The sequence below is a fragment of the Gavialis gangeticus genome, unplaced genomic scaffold (assembly GCF_001723915.1).
Source record: "Gavialis gangeticus isolate Ggan-Ray unplaced genomic scaffold, GavGan_comp1, whole genome shotgun sequence".
NCBI lineage: Eukaryota > Metazoa > Chordata > Crocodylia > Gavialidae > Gavialis > Gavialis gangeticus.
The window spans coordinates 286,643-307,269 of record NW_017729019.1 but is presented as its reverse complement, the minus strand read 5'-3'; the positions used below and the strand labels follow the sequence as shown (position 1 = coordinate 307,269).

The following is a 20,627-nucleotide window of genomic DNA, read 5'->3' as shown; positions in this document are numbered from 1 at the left end:
TGTGGCCCTGTGGTGGATAGGAGCTGTGGCCCTCCAGGTGGGAGCTGGGGCCCTGTGGAGGGGCATTCCATGTGCTGTGTGGGGCGGCTGCACCCTGTGGGGGCCAGGGGACCCACCCTGCCTGAGCAGCCCCCCGACAAGGTCCCCCACATTCCCCCCAGCAATCGCCCCACACCTACCCACACACCAACCCACATCTCTCCACACACACCCACCTGCCTTCGCCCACACCCCTTCCCACCCCCTTCCTGCAAACACCACATCCCCCTCATCACACACCTATCATGTGCAAAGAAACCCAAAAGTACACATCAACACATATAGGTATTTAGAGTTTATTTTATCAAGACAATAGAGACACTGGTAGGCTTCCACATTGCTTTAACATTGTAAATATACCAATAAGGCATTGCCCAACTGATCTCTGTCTCTCTCACTCTCTAGATGTGTGTGTGTATAGAGTGGTCTTGGTTTAATTGTGGAAAAACATGGATTTTGTTGGGGGGGTTTAAATGGATTTGGTATGCTGCTTCAGCAGTCCAGCTGGCACAAGGGGTAGTGTCTCCAGGTACCAAGTGGCCGGTCCCAGAAGCTCTTGAGAGTGAGTAGCCCTGAGCTGCTTGCCAGGGCAGCTTTTTGTACAGATGGGGCCAGGACAGGGCATTTTTATATACTGCTGGAGACAGCACAGGTGCTGGCCCCAGGTTCAGGCTCCCCCTGCCTGCAGATCTGGGAGGAGCCAGGCAGGGTTATTTTGCCCCAAGTGGCACAGTTTCCTCCACAACAAAGTGCATGTCTGAGCATGTGCACCAAGGCAAAAAGCCCTGGCTCAATTTGCACTGCTTCTATTTGAGTTGCTGCAAGTGCATGTGCTTGCATGTGTGGACGCACCCTGTGAGTCCAACACAGGCTTCAGCAAAAGAAAGGGCCATTTGGTACCCTCTATGTAATATGGAGCATTTGAACCATTGGCTACGTGGAAGCCCATTATTGGGGATTGTAAATGGGGATCCATCCTGCTTTCTAAATAATTTAACAACTGTGGAAAGAAAATCTTCAGTCCTTTGTTCAAAAATTGTCAAGTAAAAATAAACTAGGTCAGAATTAGAAATGCATTTTATTACTGTAATAAGGCACCTTTGATATAACTACACTATAATCATTGTCACCTGCAAAAGGCTCAGAAGGGCCAGAAGTAAAAAATGTTACTTAAAAGGATGTTTCACAGTTGATTCAAAGGCACTCTTACATTGGAATATAGCTCCTGTGATTCTTTCTGCAGAATATCAAACAGTTTCTAGTTATGATAGAATTAATAAAACCAAAAACAACTTTTTCATGGCATATTTCATAGGGAAGATTTCATAACATGCATGAAGAAACAGTTCCTGCCCCCCCCAAATTTACAATCAATAATCATAATTTTCTTTTTTTATTTCTCAGATTGTCACGATCGCCATCATCTCTAATTATATTCCTCTCCGTGCTGAATCCAGTACAGGTGTAGCCAAAATGGTTCCACTCAGGTTAGTAATCTCCAGCTATGAATTTTATTATGATGTTGAGAGAGAGAGAGAACACTTTCACTCCCTCCTGAAATCTAACTCAGACTGATTTTGTACCAGTGAAATAGAAGCAAAGGCTCCTTTATCCCAACAAGCACAGGCCTATGCATAGTCCTGCCAGAGACAAAATTAGGTCAAATCCATTGTTTAAACTAATAAGGGCAAAACTAAACAAGAGTATATAAGAAAAAGTAAATTCAGTTTCTAAAATTTACTTTAGTGATATCTGGGTTTATTTTTAATACAGGGAAGGAAATTAGGGTTTTTGAATATCGGCACCTATTTTTACCTGCCAATATTGTAAAGCCTAAAAAATAAAAGATGTGAAACTGTGCTTTGTTACTAAAAGCACCATGAGTAATTTGTACATTAAAATAAATAAATAGGAGCAGCAAGCAGGAGAATTGTTGGGACAAACCTTTGTCCCTACTGTTGAACAACAGGAAAAACATTTTAGTTGGTCCTGGCCTCCAGCATATGTTCTCTGATTAAACAATGCTTTACTGATGCTTATGTCCAAAAGTCCTCCCACCATGGAACAATTTAATTTCTGGTTTAAAGTGAAGTCAGTGAAAAAGGTAGATGGGACAACACTTTTCAATCCTTTATGTGGCTAGAACAAGGTTCTTGGATGTGCTCCTCTATTTTTCTGAACTTCCCCTCCTCCGCCTCCATACAATGAACAGTGAATGGGGCTTTCTTTTCAGTGAATTTAAAGTATTTTCAGACCTTAATAGTTTAAGACCCATAATATCCTTGCAATGTATAAATTAAGTATCTTGATTCTATACCTGTTAAAACTGGGGTATAGAGATATTGAAAATTAGCAGTGAAAACCAGATAGAAGGTCCAGGATCGATCCTATCCTGGCAAAGGAAAATGTCTGTGGGAGGTGGGATTTGGGGGATATACTTATTGCTGTTGCAAATAGCAACAACCTGTGCTGTCAAAGACAGTTAAGGGAGTTTGGATATACCACAAGCCAATAACTATCTCATTCATCCCATGTGATATGCAATGACATTGTGTGCATTGGTCAGGCCTCTGCCTAGTGCATAAGGTAATGCTTAGCATCCTGCCCAGCTGTTGTGCATGTGCTGCTTGGGAAGAGGTGAGCTGTAAGCATTTTGATCCCTCCCTTTCCTAACATTTTAAAGACCATACCATACCACACCATTTACTGAATCACACTGCTGTTCAGACATGTCAAAGATAGCGGTGTCCAATCCTGTAAGATTTAGTGCCTCTCCTATGGGGTATTGTATGTCTTCAGTTTTGGTCATGGGCGTAAGCATATTGCACAGAAGGAGACTAAAACTACCAGTTCTCTGCTGTTCCAGGTTTCTGCCGCCTACACTGCCAGACTTATCCAATTTGAACAGGATTGTATTCCATTCATTCTCCCTGGCTATTGTAAGCTACTTCCTTCTTGTTTTTGTGGGAAAGAGGTATGCTTGTATTCACAATTACAACATCTCCAGCAACCAGGTAAGAGCAAAGCCCCCACATACTTCCTAAACCAGCCAAACTGGACTCATCCACATATCCAAGTCACTAGATATCTGAGAGTGTGGTAGGAAGAGCAGAGCAAAAACTTAAACTAGTGCTCTTGCTGTAATTTGGCTGTCTTTCTTATGGGAGGAAGAGCAATGTAATCCTGGCTATCTGAAGCAAGACAGGAGATGAGGCGGTAACGCAATAAGCAACCTTCCTGAAACCAATCATATGTTCATAGAGATATTTTGCAACTGAATGGAGATAAATTGGAGAGTGTGGGGAGGGAGAAGCTGAGCTAAAATATCTGTTGCTTCTATAATATGGTAACTGTATATTTCTACTTGTGGGATGTATCTCTTACTGGTACCAGCAAAGCTGAGGACCTGCATGGAGCACTGTGAGCATTGGGGCTGTACAGTCATTAAAACATTAGCTGAAGTTATAAAAGAGCTAAGCAGCCCAGATTCCTTCCTTTCTAGAACTACCCATGGGATTTTTTCTGTCCAGAGGGGTGCTTTCAAAGACTTTAGATCTAAACTTCCTTTAGGAAGTACTAAATGACGGCACAGTAACAATGGCACCATAGGAGCAGTGGGAGGTAGTTTGCACTGTTTAATATTTAGTTTGTTAGGAAGATTTGAGGCTTTTTTCAGCCAGAGCTAAGGCAGTTAGGAAGTCAGGATAATGTCTTGCATAGCCTTTGTGGAGTAATGTGAAGGGAAGCTCCTTTCCAGATTATATTTGTGTGGGCATATTAGACTGTACTGAGGCATGTTACTCACTAGGATGTTATTAGTTCAGTGACTTAGAGTTCACTCTCAAATGACTTGTTTAAAGAAGGAATTGATGTTGTTGGGGGCCATATGGTCCTGTTGTAGCATCAGCTGCAAACATCTGGTGCTATGAAAGGGAGCTTGTGTAGCGATAGCAGGCATTGCTTTCCAGGAGTTTCCCTATGTGTAGCAGCACAGGCATTCATCCAGCAATTGGGAAAGTGCAAAAGTTTAATTCTCAGAATGCTTCTGCTCTGATAAGTAGCCAGTTTGGGGGTTGCATGTCATTTGTTTGGTTTTTATTTTACAGGAGCTGTTAGCTGTGGGGCTAGCCAATGTCCTCAGTTCATTTTTCAAGAGCTTTACAGTGAGCTCTGCTCTTTCTGGGACTGTCATTCAGGAGAAAACAGGTGGGAAAACACAGGTAAGTTCATCTAGTTTTGTGAGGTGCAACACCCCATCACGAGGTCAGGTTTCCAAAGACTTGTCTAGATTGCTATGATTTCATCAGGGCTTGCTTTTCATCCAGACACTTTACAAACTTCTGTTCACAAAAAAATATTTTTCACTTCACAGAGAGCACCATGAGTTAAACTGACCCAGCTTCCCAGCTCCAGTGCTGTCTGCATGGTGGGAGAGGGGAAAAGGGAGGCGAGGGGAGGGAGCTCAGGCTGGCATTTGTCCAGCCTGTGCTGGAGTGAGGGTGGGTGCCCCAATCAGACGGAAGTTAATGAAGGCACTTTCACATGAGGGTTAATTTGTCATGCAATCGGGCACTTTTAAAACACTCTGCAGCCATGCACTTCTGTCAGGGCTTGGTTGTAGAGTGCTTTCAAGGGGCTGATCACGCAACAAATGTAACTTCTGTCCCCATGCTGCTTTTGTGGACTTTTTTGCACAGTGAACAAGATACAGGTCATGAAGAAGGAATAGTATGTGATTGTGTAATAAAAGATTACAAGCTAGAATTATTTCTTGGCCTCTTGAGGGCTCAGATCAAGTGTAGTCCTATGCTTACCTGGCAGGGGAAATACCATGATCACAATGGTGGCTTCCTAGTTACACCAGGGGACTATGCTGGCATGGGATAGTACCCACATAGGTAATGCATAGTTAATCTTGGCTTTATGCCTACTTTATGGAAATGGGAGACTCCTCCCTAGCTTGCTCCTTGGGGCCATATAGCTGGGGGCAAGTGAAACTCAGGGGCATCCAAACCCCAAGCTTCCGGGCTTGGACTTGCAAGTAGGATGCCTGCCAAAGGTTTTGGGAACATCTGAAGCCCCAGATGGGGGTGGACTGACTCACAGATTTGGAATTTGTTTTGGCTAATTGGGTTTGGAATACAGAAAATTTAAATTAAAAAAATATATTTCAATTAGGTGCCTGCTCAGAGGTGTTACAGTGCTGAAGTATTAGGCTCCTTTCTCCAGAAGATAATTCAGTTTGACCAGGTTAGGTGCTTACACTTCCTGTACAATCAATGGATAGACTTCAGAGGTGCCAAAGAGCAATTAGATTTTGGCACCCCACAAGGCATCTAAAGGTAGCCAGTAGGAAAAGTCAGTGTACCTGAATTCCCACCCTTCTCAGGAATGTAGGCACCTCCCTTCACTTGTGATTCACAATGCCTAGTCTCACTTCCAAGGATAGCCACCTAATGGTTTCTGATAGGTGTGTCTGATGGTAAGGATACTCACCTTTTGTTTCATTGCCACCCAAGGTGTTAATTATGTTGTAATCTCTCCATGCTTTCAGCCTTCAGGAAAGCTAGGACTTCTTCTATCACTGTTTTTACAGAGACTGGCTCTAAGCATTGCACCAGCTCTGGTTTCCCAGTTATAAGATCCTTATGGTCTCAGGACTATTAAGTCCATAAGACCTGCTAGACTCCCAGACTTGGCATACATTCACTGAGTAGCTGAGTACCAGAATTTTGGGAATAATTAGTCAGAAGTAAAGCCGTACAGTCAGTCAGTCAATCTGACACAGCCAACTTCAGAATAAAGTATGACCCAACCTTTTTAGTTCCTCAGAGCAATTATACCAACTGCATCTCACCAGTGGAGAGATGTTCTGCCTGAGTAATTTAGATTATCTGCTCCCAGTGGTGGCCAAACTCTTACAGGTATTGAGATATGCCTTCAGACTGCTCACGTTTTGGCCAAGACAGGATTCAAACTATTTGAGGAAACTCCTTATTATCTGTCATTTTCCACCTGGGATAGCTCATAGAAGCATTAAGACCTGCAGTTTTGGAGGGGCTGTGTAAGAACTGTCTCTTACCTAAGTGTGGAAACCTGCGTTCCTTTATTGCCTCAGGAAGAGGCACTGCAGGCAGCTACACAACCTGAGACTTCAGGAATTCATTTCTGAAAAGCATTTCTAATACAATATTTGTGTTCAGCTTGCAGCACTGATTGGAGCATCCATAATGCTGGTGTTAGTGCAGAAACTAGGATACTTTTTCCAGGCTCTGCCCAATGTAAGTAAGCATCAAATAGAATGGAAGTAGGTTGTTACCATGACTAAGAATAGGAAAGGATCTTCAGGGATGAGTTATGATTAAGTTACAGTAAAATGTTTCTAGGGACTGGATCATATCAAATTATAGGTTCAGACTCCCCTAATTCTGGGAAGGCTCAAACTCCAGGTAAAATACGTTGCATCTCACTCAGCTCTACCCATTTAGTGTGAAAGGTCGGGAGATGGGTACTTCTGCCTGCTCGTGTAGTTCTTTCACCAGGCAGCAGCACCCAACCCATCAGGCTAAAAATACCCAACGGTTCTTTCCATGAACAGTCTCTCATTCTCTTGTAGTGTGTGCACTGCTCCAGTCAGTTGTTGCAGTAATTCCCACACTTGCCTGATAGGCAGCATCAAAACACCCATCACAGCAAGTGGAGACTGAGGTAGGAGGACCCAGGACCACCGCTTTCTCTGGGTCCCAGACAATGGTCCTGAACAGCTGTAAGAATAACTCCACAGTCTAATCTCCTTTCATAGCTCCACAGACCCCCCTAGACCACTTCCTACCTCAGTCTCCCAGGAAGTCTTCACCTCTGCCCCTATTTTGGGATTTCGGCTTCCACTTGCTGTTCACAGCTGCAGTCCCTCTGCCACCTGGTCCATACTACTGCAGGCCATCTGTTAAGTGGAGCCATGTACTATGGTCCTTACTGACACAGGCCCTCTGCAGATTCTGGTTCCACCAGCTATGGGCTCGGCAGTCTCTTCACAGGCAATGCCTTTTCCCCTGCTGACAGCTGTGCTGCAGTGCTCAGCCTCATTACTCTTCCTTGGCTTGAATTAACTTCCCTTTTTCAGCTACAGTTCTGAGGAGACACAGTCAGAAAGGAACTGGTTACGCAATTTCAAACGGTCCTCTACCAAACTGGCGATGCTGCTTTTTTTTTGCACCTTTCTGATGGAGTAGGGAGGTATACTACCTTTAGAAAGATCTTAAGTTCCTTGGTTAAAAAATGAATGAAACTTCATACCCAGAATCCATCATTTTTAAAGGATGTTTCACTTCCCATTGCAGTTACATATCTGCAGTAGTGTAACCAGGACACAAGCCCTGAGCACTGACTATGGATGTGAGTGTCAGAATTGTGGCAGGCAGATGTGCTCTATTTGGGCTCATCCAAAGGCTGTTGACTCCAGCCAGAGGCAGGATTCCCTTCTCACCTGCCTCCTGTCCCCTGCTACATGGCCAGTAGCTACCGTGTTAGCCCTCACACAGCCACTGCCAAATTGAGGCTTTTACAGCAATGGTCTACATCCAAGTCATTGCAGAAATATCTGTGCCTCTGCATATCTGCAAACTTGTGCACACAACCTCCCATGGAGCTGTAGGCATCTGTGAGCTACATCCATGCACAAATAAGTGTTTGCAGGATTGGTGCTTTAGATGAGGCTGAGATGTGAAAAAAAAAATAGAAACAAAAAACCTTCCAGCTGAAAATTGGGGATACCAGCTTGGATTTTGAGACTTATTCCAAAACCATATGGTTGCAAACATAGTCTCCTGCAGACCTTATGTTGCCATGCGAGACTATAATTACATTTTATCAACTATATATTCTTTGGAGTAAACCATTTTTTTTTCTGTCTTTTCTGTAATCTTTCCTGTAGATCTTTTTATTCTTTTGAAGGTTTTAAATAGGGGACATGGGACTGAGCATTACTTCCATTTGTCATCTGGGCTCTTTATGAGATAGGGAACTTACTCTTCCTCAGAGCTACTTGACAAAGTGGATGTTACCCACCCACTTCCTATTCACTTATCTACAAAGGAAAGAAAAATTATGTCAAATAGCTTCCTCTATCTAGTTGTGAGCTGCTGGAGCTAACTGAAACCACTCTTTGAAACAGCAGTATGTACTTCAGTAACGCAGAATTGGCTTTCCTTTAGTGTTTCAAGAAGCACAGGGATATTTACAATGATTCACTGAAGAATACTGTAGAGGAATTTAACACATAGTAAGATCCAATTATACTGGCAGAAGCTCTTATGTAATTAGACAAGAGACTATACACAAATTGAATAAGGGTTTAAAAATCAGAAGACGTTCTAGTCATATGTATCCATGGCAATTATTGGAATGTGGATATTTCAAGGCCTTAATTTAGCAGCTGATCTAGCCACTGTCTTCATAACTTAGCATGGTCAGAGTTCCACAAAGAATTAATAGGAGAATAAGTGCTATTTTTCTCTGACTTGTGTAGGCTGTCCTAGCTGCTATTGTAATGGTCAACATGTTTCCATTTCTTGAAAAATTTCTGGACATCCCCACCCTGTGGAGGCAAGATAAGTATCATTTAGTAAGTGTTGAAAGACTAATCCAGTGATTAGAGGGAGCTTTAAGGAAGAAACAAACCTTTTGGGGAGGCAAAGGGGGAAAACATAACAATGCAGGTGCTCTTGGAAAAATGGCCATTTAGCAAAAAAAAGGGGGGGAGGAATTCACTGAAAGAGAAATGGCTGCTGGATGCATTAAAGCAGTTATGCAAATCTGTTTGCAGCTACTTCAGCATTGAGAGAGCTTGTTATTGCTGATGCCCTCAGAGTATTACAGGAGGCATTTGTTCAGGAGCTTTATGATTGACTGGAGGCTGAAGGAAACAGTCTCTCCTAGAAATCGGCCATGCACAACCACATATGATAAATGTACCTTTTTTTTTTAATTATGCAAATGTTAGAAACCAACAACATGCTCTCAAGAAAAACTTGAAGTAAGCAAATGCTGAATGCTCGGATATGATCTTGTTCATTATTGGATAAAAACCAGAACAATAAGTAGATGCACTCTTTTAGAGTTCTGTTTACTAAAAGGAAGGAAATTAAACTGAGGAGTTGATTTTCAGTACTGAGATCTTCTATTTTCACTGAGGTCAGACAGCGCTGTGTTTTTGATAGAAGGGGCAAGGGAAGCCACTGTTTGTAGCAGCCTGCATATACATTTATATGATGAAATTTGGGTAATCTATTCCATAGAAAGTCTTGTAGCTAGAAACAATGCTTTGTAATAGTCTATGAACTTGCAACACCAACTCGCAGCCTCATTGAGTCTGTGGGCTGTAGTAGCTCACCTGAACAGGTTGCCTCCTCTAATATGGAAGAAATACATCTCTAATAAGGAAAAGGTTGTTGATCTCTGCTGATATTACCTTTGACTGTTGGAAAAATACAGCCGGTAAGAGTGGTTGTACTTTCTTCAGTTGGCCATACCAGGAATAATTTTCATGTTACTCCACTAAAGATCTTAGCATAAGACTTCTTTTTGAAAAGGCTCCTTGGTACTGAATTGATGGAGCTCCAACTAAATTGGAAATTCTCATCGCCTTTGGTCATTCAGGCCTGCCTGTGATCATTTTCAGGCTAAAGCTGTTCCAAGAGTAAAGCAGAGACACTTCCCTTGTTACCATTTTTGACTCCTCTATCTTCCCGCTTAGTGATAATGTTGAGGATAGTTCAATCAAAAAGTTACCATGACCCTCCTAAGATTTACAGTACTTCTACTCAAAGGAAGCCATCTCAAACTGTGTTACTGTCTGAGCCCTCAAGGTCTGGAACAGCCTGCCATCAGAGGTGGTTCAAGCACCTATATTGAACACCTTCAAGAGCAAATTGGATGCTTATCTTGCTGGGATCCTATGACCCCAGCTGACTTCCTGCCCTTTGGGCGGCAGGCTGGACTCACTGATCTTCCGAGGTCCCTTCCACCCTAATGTCTATGAAGAAATCAAACACGTCCATCAGAACAGGAGGCAGCTAAATTACTGGTTTGACTGAGAGAATGCTGTTGGCTGATATGGAGTAGATGTGTGTATTCTTTGCATGTTCTACATTTTTGAGCTTTGTCATAGCTAATATTATTGTCCCTGACTTTTGTTCAAAGGTCATTTGGATTGTGACTTTTGCTGCAGTTCTCTGTCTCGGTCTTGATATAGGCTTGGCCATCTCAATGGGGTTCACTTTCTTCATAATCACTGTGAGGTCACACAGGTACGGGTTCTTATGGCAGTACACTATGTTTTCTTTAAGCTGATATTTGGATGATAGCAGTATGTCATGTTCTAGTACCAAAATGTTTTTGGATTTGTTAAGCCTTCAGTCAAACTAATCTTGAGATCTGTCTAATGTCTTACCATCAGTGTATGCATGGACTGGGACCTTAACCTCATCCTAACCAGGCTGATGAGCTATGTGTTTTGAGTCTATGGGAAAATGGGTCATTTATTGAAATGTATTGTACATTGTGATAAGATCAGCCAGGAATGGCTGACCCTCTGTATGTCATAGAAGTCATAGAGAAGTAGGGCTGGAATGAACCTCCAGAGGTCATCTTGTCCAACCCCTGCCTGAGGCAGGATCATCCCTATCCAAACCATCCCATACAACCATAATCTAAACTCTGTATAAGACTACCCTCAACCCTGATGCAACATAGACCTAACTAACACCCTAACATGCCACAGGTAAAGCAGGGGACCCATGGCAGCCAATGTCCTGCTTCTATAAAATGTTGTCAATATATACTCAAGAAGTCCTGGGTAGAGGGCCATGCCCCACATTACAGAGGAAAGCAAAAACGCCCACAGTCCATACCAATCTGACCATGGGGTAAAATTCCTTCCTGACCCCAAACATAGCAATAGGTCTGATCCTGAATAGAGGTCAAGACCTTCTAGCCAGGAACCTCTGACTTTATTCCTAGCGGAAGAATTGGCACGTCCCAGTTGAAGTCCCCAGCTTTAGCAGTAGCCAACACCCAATGCCTCTGGGGAGGCTTAAAAACACCCTGCCACAAATAGCAGAAACAAGGGGGAGGGGTGGGAGCAACCAGCAGAGCCCCAAATCATGGGAAATACCCATTGTAGAAAATAGGCGTAGCTGAGGCAAAATCATTCCTGACCAGTGGCTGTCCAACCTCTTCCAACACCTCCAGTGATGGAGAGTCATCAACATCCCTAGGCAATCTATTTGACTGCCTCATTATTTTCACAGTGAAGAAGATTGTCCTAGTTTTCCAATCTAAATTTACTTTGCTGCAACTTCACATTATTGGTCTACATCCTCTTCTCTGCAGCAAGAGAGAAAATGTGCTCTCCCTCTTTATGGCAGCCCTTATGGGTATTAGAAGACTGTTATCATGTCCCCATTTCAGTGCCTTTTCCACAAGCTGAACATGCCAAACTCCTTCAGCCTCTCCTTATATACTTGCCTTCTAAGCCCTTGATCATCTTTGTTGCCCACCTCTGGACCCCCTCTAACTTCTCCATGTCCTTTTTTAAAATCTGGAGCCCAAAATTGCACACAGTGCTCCAGATGAGGCCTAACCAGTGCTGAGTAGAAAGGCACTATCACCTCCTGTGTCTTGCACCCAATGCTTTTCTTGATGCAGCCCAAAACCACATAGGCTTTTTGTGTGGCTGCATTATACTACAGTCATATTGAGTCTGTGGTCTTCCAAGACTCCCAAGTCCTTTTCCACAGAGCTGCTATCCAGCCAGGTGTCCCCCCGTAAATATTCCATAAAGAGAAGGTGGCAGTCCTGTGTCCTTCTTTCAGAGAAGTTACCAAAATTCACTTGAGTCTCAGACTGTTATCTTTTCATTGAACACATTTGCTGCCAGAGCAGATGACCAAAGACTGATAGTAAAGATATGTCTGCATCATGCCCTTGGTGCTGCCAGGAGCACCCACTCTTGAACATATCTCACGCCCCTGCTCCTGCTTGCTTATGCCGAAGCCAGAAATATGGCAGTAAAGCTGCTCCAAGGTCTCTCCTATGACCACCTTCAAGCACTCTGGTAGCAGAAGTCTGAAGGGCAGCACCAGGGATGCTCCTGGATTGACTTTGTATTGCTGTGTTTCTGGGTTTGGTGCATGTGAAGGGAAGCCAGAGGCAGGATATGTTTGAGAGCAGGTGCTCCCAGCACTGCCAGAGATGTGATGTAGACAGCATAAAGGGCTCTTAGCTACTATCCTAAACAAAACAAAACACCATTATTTCTCTCACTGCCAAATACTTGGAGCTTATCTTGATATACCTGTTGAAGAGGTTACTTCCTGCCAGTGCATGTCCTGCCAGTGCATGTCAGAGCAGATTACACCTTATACAGACACAAACTGTAAGCCAGTGAGAATCCCAGTCCCTGAACACATGAGAATGCATGTGAATTGGTCTGAGGTGGCTTCTAAGTCACTCCCTGGGAATGGTTCAATTCTGCAAATATTTCAAGTTGCTTCTTAACACTTGCTTTACACTTACATACACCATTACTCTCCTGAGCTAGACTTGAAATGCCATGAACACTTTGGAAGAGGAATTCTGCAATCATATTTCAGTTAAGCATCTTCTTCATCCCTTTCACCTTACAGGTTTGTTATTGCATGTACATTTACCACAAGTGAGTATTTGTACTGATGGCACTCCAAAGAACAAGCAAGTCACCGGTAAATGGATTTTGAGTAGAATGTTACTACAGATTCACGCTTTCCACACTCCAGATCCTCCTCCACTTCTTTAGGGGCTATGTTGAATAATGAGGATATTTTGTGGGGAAGAGATGTTTCCTTGCCTACCTTTTATATGGAGTTTCCATGGCTTGGCACGGAGAATTCAAGAGAGTTGAGGGTACAGATGCATCCAAAGGGTGTGGATGTGTACAGATCATTTTCACAAAGAACTCTGGTTATGGCTAAAACAATGTAATATTAATGCCCCTGAACTCCAGGCACAAAAATGTTGAGAGCTATTATTTTGTCCCTTTTCTCTATAAAAGCCTAATAAACATCTGGTTTCAGAATGAAGATGATGATGCTGGGCCAGGTTCAACACATGGATATTTATAGAAGTTTATCTGACTACAAAGCAGTAAGAGAAAAAAATGACACGCCACCCCCCTCCTCTAATCCTTGTTACATGCACATTGATGTCCATGGGTTACCCATCACATTCAGTTCATTGTAAGATTTGAAAATCTGTACAGATAGTTCAATATCTGCAGTAGGGAACAACCACAGAATCATAAAAGAGCAGGTTTGGAAGGGACCTGAGGAGGTTATCTAGTCCAGCCACTTCCTCAAGGCAGGATTGTCTCTGACTGAGCCATCTCAGTCAAATGTCTGTCTACTCTGCTCTTACAAATGTCCAAGGGTGAAGATTTCACAACCTCTCTGGGTAGCCTCACAGTGCAGTAGTTATTCCTAAATTACCCTTGCTGCAAGCATCATTGTTCCTTGTCCTGTCCCTTGTGGCCACAATGAATAGTCTATCTCCACCACAGATAATAGTAAGGCCCTTTCCACATTAGTATGCTCCTAGTAGTATACTGCAAAGATGAGAACATTTTAGAAAAATGTTAGCGTAGACAAATAGGAAATATACTTTCTGAAGTGACTCTTGAAAGCAGTTTGTCTTGTCTGTGTTCTAGCAGCTAAACCATTTTCAGCTATAGTAAGAGGAGACCCATTTGGTATGCCTACACTGCAGACTGCTATGTGGCAGGGTAAATTATCCTTATTGAGCTCCATGGCTAGATTGCTGCTAGTACCCAAGGCAATAAGCTTAAAGTGTGTATGGATATCTCTACAGACAGTGTAAACATAATTGTCAGAGTCAAGTGAGTAATTGTACTTACGTGCGGACAGCCCTCTGTCGCTTGGGTTTTGTCTTGCAGGCAGTGGAGATTGAAGGTGTTAAAATCTTCCAGTGCTGCTCCTCCATCTCGTTTGCAAATATGAAACACTTCAAAGAATATTTGTTACGTAAGGTAAATGCCATTTTTCCTGTCATCACCTGCTTCTGAACTGCTGTTCTGGAAATACACAGTCCTCTCCAATATACTCACTTTTCCAGATGGACATGAAAGCAGTGCCCCTTGATGAAAATGAAATGAGAGCTTTAATCTCAGTCAGCCTGTCTGACACTGGAGTTCAGAGAAAAGATTTTAAATGTGCTTGTGTTTGTGATCCACCTGAGCCATTACCCAGGGTAAGCAGCCTTATTTGCTTTTTAATAGTTATCTAGTGATCCAGCTACGGCATCCAAACTTTCTGGCACTGAGGGCCCTGTTATAAACTTGCCAGAAACCTGTATTGTCTGCGTTGCATATAAAATTACATATATTTGCAAATCAGAAATAAAAAGCACGTTCCTTCTGCTCACTCTTGTACCTAGATGAATAGATACTGTACTCTGCTTGTGGGCTGACTTGACCTGAAATATGAAAATCCAACATTGTTACCTTTTTTCCCTTTTCTTGACTGAAAGAAGTGATTATGTCAAATGGTTCAACGGGGACTGACTGCCTGAAGAATTCTGGCCGGTCCCTATGCTAGGTATTCACTAGCTCAGGAGCAATAAATACCTTAAATCCTGCCAGCCACAGTCTCTGTCTACAGGCGCCCTTTATGATCAGATGATTTCTCTTTTCCTTATTTTAAATTCAGTGGTAATTGAATGCCTTCTATTCAGTCAGTCTCATCCTCCTACCTATACTTGACAAATTCATAGGCAAATGTCTTGAAAAGACTTCAGGACATGGATAATCCTACTAAAATATTCTTAATTCTCAGACTATGCTGGGTAGTTAACTAAAGATAATAACATACTTCTGGGAGCAGGGTGGGGGTGGACCTAAAGAAAACTAGTCTGGGAAAGATGTGTGGAACTGATGGGAAGGATGGTTTTGAACATCAACCTTCTCCCAGAGAGTTGGGCCACAGTGTGTGAGCCTTTCAGCCACTTTCAACTCATTTTTTACTGTAAAAGTTAACGTGGGAGCTTGTCAATATTCCATCTTTTTAAAACAATTTGAGCTAAAATTATCTGCTGAAAAGGCTTAGAAAGAGGACTAAGGTATAGAGATCCACTGCATCTTAAAAACAAGGGTTTGGCCTTGACATATTTGAACTATTAAAGAAAAAAATTAAAACCTTGTCAATTTTCTCATTGATGCATACTAGAAACTGCTTGTTCATAGCAGGAAGATATGCTGCATAAAACTTCATAAATTTCCTTCTCTTTTTTAAATAAAAAAATGTAAAATTGATGAGGGACATTGCAATGATGATCTTAAGGAGTAGGGTAACAATGCAGTTCTTGGGTGGTTGAAGGTATTCTGCTGACCACAACCAGGGTCTCCTGCTAATTGACATATTCATATTATTTACTTCTGTTTTTAGCATAATCTCAAAGACATTGCTACCATGAGGGAAGGAAAATGCCACGAATGATTTACAACATTATCATATCATATATTGTATCTTATAACAAGAAAATTTCTACCTTCTAGACCAATTCCCTTGACTGTATGCTCTCCATTCTAGGTCCCATATACTGAGAAACTGGTAAAGCGAAGTCACAGAAGTAGTGGGGCTTCATCGTCTTCCCTGAACTTGATACGCTGGTCGAAATTCGAAAGTAAACACAGCTCTGAGACTCTTTCAACAGGGTTCTCAGCACTATCCCCTGGCCGGCCTGAAGACATCAGGGGCAGGGCAGCAGGACCTGAGGCTGGAAGGCAGAAGGATGAAGGGAAAAGAACATTGTTTCCTTTAGACCGTGGACTGGATAACTCCACAACAATGTTGTGTCAGGCAGCAGAATGCTCGATATATCCAGTTCACACCATTATTTTAGACTTTAGTATGGTACAGTTTGTGGATTTGCAAGCTTCAGACTTACTTCGGCAGGTAAGTCCCTTGAATGCATATAAAAGTAGCACCTGAAGTGTGCCAATATCCTGTTTCTCATTAGCTTAAAGCAGTGGTTCTCAGTTTTGTAGTCTTGAGGCAAAAGTCCTAGCAGATTGCATCTTCAAAGAAAATAAATTCCTTGTGGTTGTGCATCATTGAAGATAATCCGCTTTATTGTCACTTAGTTTTTCGTAATTTTCCTCTACTTACATCTTGGTCTAAATTGTCTGAAACACTGAATGATTTTGAGTGGTTTGTTGTGTCCCAATTTTGGGGTGCCAGCTTGAGATGCCTTAATTTTAATTAGCATTCAGAAAGTCGTAAGCATATAGGCTGTCTGTAAAACCAAGTTAATTAATATTTAGATACTTCAGTGTGAGCATAGCTTGAAATGCTTCTGTATCACCTGCTGGATTTGAAAATGTAAATCCTGATTTCGATTGTTAACTCTGTGTGTGGGTTGTGATAACCTTAGTGTCAGGGAAGCTGCACTTCTAGTATGACCAAAGGAACTAATACAAACACATGGCATGGCAACATTTATTTGCTACAGAGAGTGATACTTGATGGTCAGTTTGGGTTGGCACATGATTTGCCCCGAGAACTTGTGAGAGTTCTGCTGTTTTCGTGCTAAGGTAAGAACCCCTGAGTGAGATTCCTGAAAAAACAGTACTTTTGGAGGCAAAGAATTACAAGCAAGTGCTTTTTTCCCCCCCTTTTCTGTCCTGCCTTTAGGTGCCCAGGCTTTTCTGTGTAGAGCATGTGTCCCCCCTAATATGAACTTCTCTCAACAGATCTTCCATATGTTCCAGAATATCGGCATCACAGTCCTGATAGCCAGCTGTCACCGTAAGTATAGTATTAGTAATGCTGTATTGACCACTTTCTGGGTTTTTTGCAGGAACAAAATAAGTTAAACCCAAGTGAAACGCTTTAGTGATGCTGTTTGCTGTGACTTTTTTTTTTCAAGTTTCTGTAGTAGCAATCTTTGAGAAGAATGATTTCTTCGACAACTGTGTCACCAAAGCACGGTTCTTTCTAACCCTTCATGATGCTGTACTGGCTGCCCTGGAACAGCGGCAAATGCCGGAGCCTATGGAACTCGGCATTGGAGAACCTGAGCAGGAGTTAAATGAAGGGCTGGTAAAAGAACAGCAGGTATGGTATTTAGTTCAAATCTTCACGCTGTCCAGGAATCCTAGGGGTATATGAAGTGGTAAATATTGACAGCTAGTTTGATATATGGGAATAAGTAGTAGTGTATGGGAAAAAGAGACTCCAGGGTCCTAGCTGATCAGTACAACTGATTCTCCTCATTCCCAGTATCCTGAGAGAATGGTGCTTGCCAGTTGCCTACAGCTGGTTCTACATTAATGCATAGCCAAGAAAGAAAGATTAATTACTTACCCTATAGCAACTGTGGTTCTCTGAGAGGTTGTTATCTGTGTGGATCCCATGAAGGGTTCTCTATCCCTGCTTTGTCATCTTCATTAGTCAAAAGCTTTGAGTTGCAGGGGTTGGGGCTGCTCCTGTCTTTATATTCCTCCACAGGAGGACAGGACACAAAGTATGTACATGACCAGGCTACTCAGGAAAATTTCTGAACTTGCAGACAGGGGGATCCATACTGGCTATCACACTTGAACCACTATTACTGCAGGATAAGTAACCATTTTTTTCTCTACTTTAGAGGCTCAGGTAAGTATTAATTAATGTTTGTACAGTGCTTAGAAGATGTTCAGTGCTGTGATAAGGACCTTTTTAAATGTGCTGTAACACAAAGTATACACTCTGTGTAAAGTCATCATATTCTTCTTGGAAACTGACTTCAACAGTGTGATAACATAAGGTTTTTATCCAAGCTTAGCTGCTCTTGGGACTCCTGCTTAAGATGACTTAGACAATTTCCTAAGTGTTGTCCCTCCAAAATGACAAGTCTCCCATCTCCCCTGTATCTAGATGAGATAATGAGCCCTGCTTGGGTAAAAACAGGAGCTGACTTCCAAGATCAGTTGTATACAGGAAACGTTTGATAGCATTTTGTCCTTTCCAATTTGGATAAATTCAGCCTTCCTAAATGTATCCTTCTGTTTGATTTGCGTACAGGATTCTCTTTAAAAATATATCTTTGCCTAAATTGTTGCATGCTGTTATTTGATGCCATTAAACAACCGCTGCATTCCTCCCAGAAAAGGTGGCTGCATATCACTGATTTGCAAAGTGACCACTATGTATGTGTAGCCTCTAATGCACCTTGGTATCCCCTGGATAAAAAGTACCATGGAAATGTAAGCTGATAATATTGTTATTTTTCATATACGGTGGCAGGAGTAATGTGTGTGTGTTGGGAGAAGATGGTTTTGTGGTTTACAGAATTTTAATACACTGCAGGATATACTGTATTTTGCTTTATGCACCCAAATGACATGTATGTAGCTGTGTAATTGCAGTTTTATGGCACTTATGTACAGTTTAAGAGTCTTATTTCTTACTATGATAAAATAAAATCATCATGCACAAGTATCTGTCAGAACAGGGTGAAGAACTCTCCTACCTTTTATCCAACTATCCTAGCAGTCAGGGCACTTGCCTAAGGAGTGAGAGGCTGAGGTTCTAGGTTCCCCTCCCCAGAAGCAACGAGAACCTCCATCCTCTGCTTCCCAACAAAATGCTCTAAGCCAGGCATGCTTCACAATCCTGTTTGGCCCTTCTCTTGAAGCTGACTGACTGAACAATGGGGAGACAGAGTAGATATGTGAAGCCAGGAGGAAGAAAACAAGTCAAAGGATATGTGTCTGTATTAAATGAATGCTGCCATGGAGTATAAGACATAGGTGGGCATATAGGAGGCACTTCGTTCTAGTCTGGACTCCTGCTCCCACTGAGGCAGAACCTATCCTTGTACCATATATCCATTTTATCCAGAGAATATTAAATACAAGGTGCAGTGGGCCAGCTTCCAAGAGGAGGGGCCTCTGGGCAGTGCCTAATGCATAACTTGGCGGCTAGAGAGAGTACTTTGTTGGAAAGTGGGAAGCAAGGGTTCAAACCACTTCTCAGTGAGGGAAGGTGGGGGGCCAGGAGCTTGGATTTCCTAGCTCGCCAAATGTCGTAGGTTTGGGGGCTAAAAAGGTGGGAGGGCTTCCTTCCCTTCTAGTATCTAATGCCTGCAAGATACTTACCCAGCCTTGCCCATGTACCTGGACAATTCTGTCTCACTGGCTAACTGCCTGACCAGAGTAGTCAGTAGGTCTGTGCAAGCAAACCTAAATGGCAAACTATGTATAAAAATGCAGGTAAAAAACTGCTGTTATACAGCGGCATGTGCACTATTTAGGCACAAAGTGAAACAGGATTTAACCCTTCCTAGTGAGGAAGGATCTGCACGGTAAGATAAACGTTCTAAGTTTTCTTTTCCAAATTGTTACAGTGCTGGATCACTTCAGTCTACACAGGGGGAAACTGAACTTTTTATTTTGATTTATTCCACTGTCTTGGGCATTGTGCAACTGAAGCACTTTTGTGTGCATTTCAGGAGAGAAGTCAGTATGTGGATAAGAACAATGATGTTTTCTCTATGAGGACTGCTGAGGATGAACTTCTGAATGAAGAGCCGGTACCAAATCTCTTCGACTCATACTCACAAACAGACCCGGAAGTTCTCCGGCAGTTGGATACTCCGCTTCTTGAGCCAGATTATGAAGATGAGGCCTGGGGGCAGGACTGGAAAAAAGGCAGCAATCCAAAGCAGTGACAGGGAATCCCATTGTAATATATCTGGTAGTTCTTAACTGCTTTTTTATTTCTTTGTTATCTGTTTCAAATTTCTTAATGTAACAAATCAGCCAACCCATCCAATGACTTAATACTCTAGTGAACCAGCAAAGTTTATCAGGTTACCATTAAGGACTTTCTATAAGGGTACTACTCAGCAATGAAAAAACTGGAAAATTTTAACTTTCTGCAAGATGAAACTTGGAACCTTTGAATTAATTTTGGCAGTGTTTCTGAAATTCTTTATGAATGACTTCAGATGTTCTTAAACTCAGAACATTTTTGTACACTGTTTACTAGTGAATAAATGTTTGCATTTTTCAGCAGATTGTACACGTGCTGTTTCATTAATTTTGGATGTACAGTATGCAAAATAAAGTGAAGTTCCAGAAGAAAGTGTTTTGTCACTAATGCTCTGCATTTTCCTAGAATTGCTGGTGTCTGCAGTAAAATAAAATGATATCAGTATATTGAGATTTTTTTTCTCAATCCCTTTCAGATCAGCTATAACCCACTGTCAGCAAATTACATCATTTTCTTTTCTTTTTTTTAGTAGGAATTCACTGAGACAGCAAAGAAGGGAGAAACATTTATCAGTCTCAATGTTAGGAGCCAAGAACAGTTAAAAAAAAAAAGTACAGTAGCATTTGAAAAAATGCTTTAATTTTTATTTTTTGAGTATCAGCTTCATACTCAGTACAGTCTGGTGCATGCTAGGATAACACTGGGGGCAGAAACAGTCTCCATGAGGTATGGCAATGCCATTTGTATCAGAGACCTTAATGCACTCATCCAAGAGATTCTTCC

General features: G+C 42.1%; 1 protein-coding gene across 1 annotated transcript in view; it reads left to right on the top strand.

Moving 5' to 3' along the window:
• Positions 1-20,204, top strand: part of SLC26A8 (solute carrier family 26 member 8) — a 38,758-nt gene extending 18,554 nt beyond the window's left edge. Inside the window, exons 8-20 of the mRNA XM_019513775.1 lie at positions 1,444-1,526; positions 2,906-3,053; positions 4,146-4,259; positions 6,243-6,320; positions 8,567-8,662; positions 10,240-10,346; positions 13,152-13,221; positions 14,027-14,119; positions 14,206-14,340; positions 15,678-16,043; positions 16,841-16,895; positions 17,017-17,204; positions 19,582-20,204. Of these exons, the coding sequence (XP_019369320.1) occupies positions 1,444-1,526; positions 2,906-3,053; positions 4,146-4,259; positions 6,243-6,320; positions 8,567-8,662; positions 10,240-10,346; positions 13,152-13,221; positions 14,027-14,119; positions 14,206-14,340; positions 15,678-16,043; positions 16,841-16,895; positions 17,017-17,204; positions 19,582-19,800 (1,752 nt within the window). The 3' untranslated portion in view covers positions 19,801-20,204. The remainder of the gene's footprint in view (positions 1-1,443; positions 1,527-2,905; positions 3,054-4,145; positions 4,260-6,242; positions 6,321-8,566; positions 8,663-10,239; positions 10,347-13,151; positions 13,222-14,026; positions 14,120-14,205; positions 14,341-15,677; positions 16,044-16,840; positions 16,896-17,016; positions 17,205-19,581) is intronic.
• The last annotated feature ends 423 nt before the right edge of the window (positions 20,205-20,627 follow it).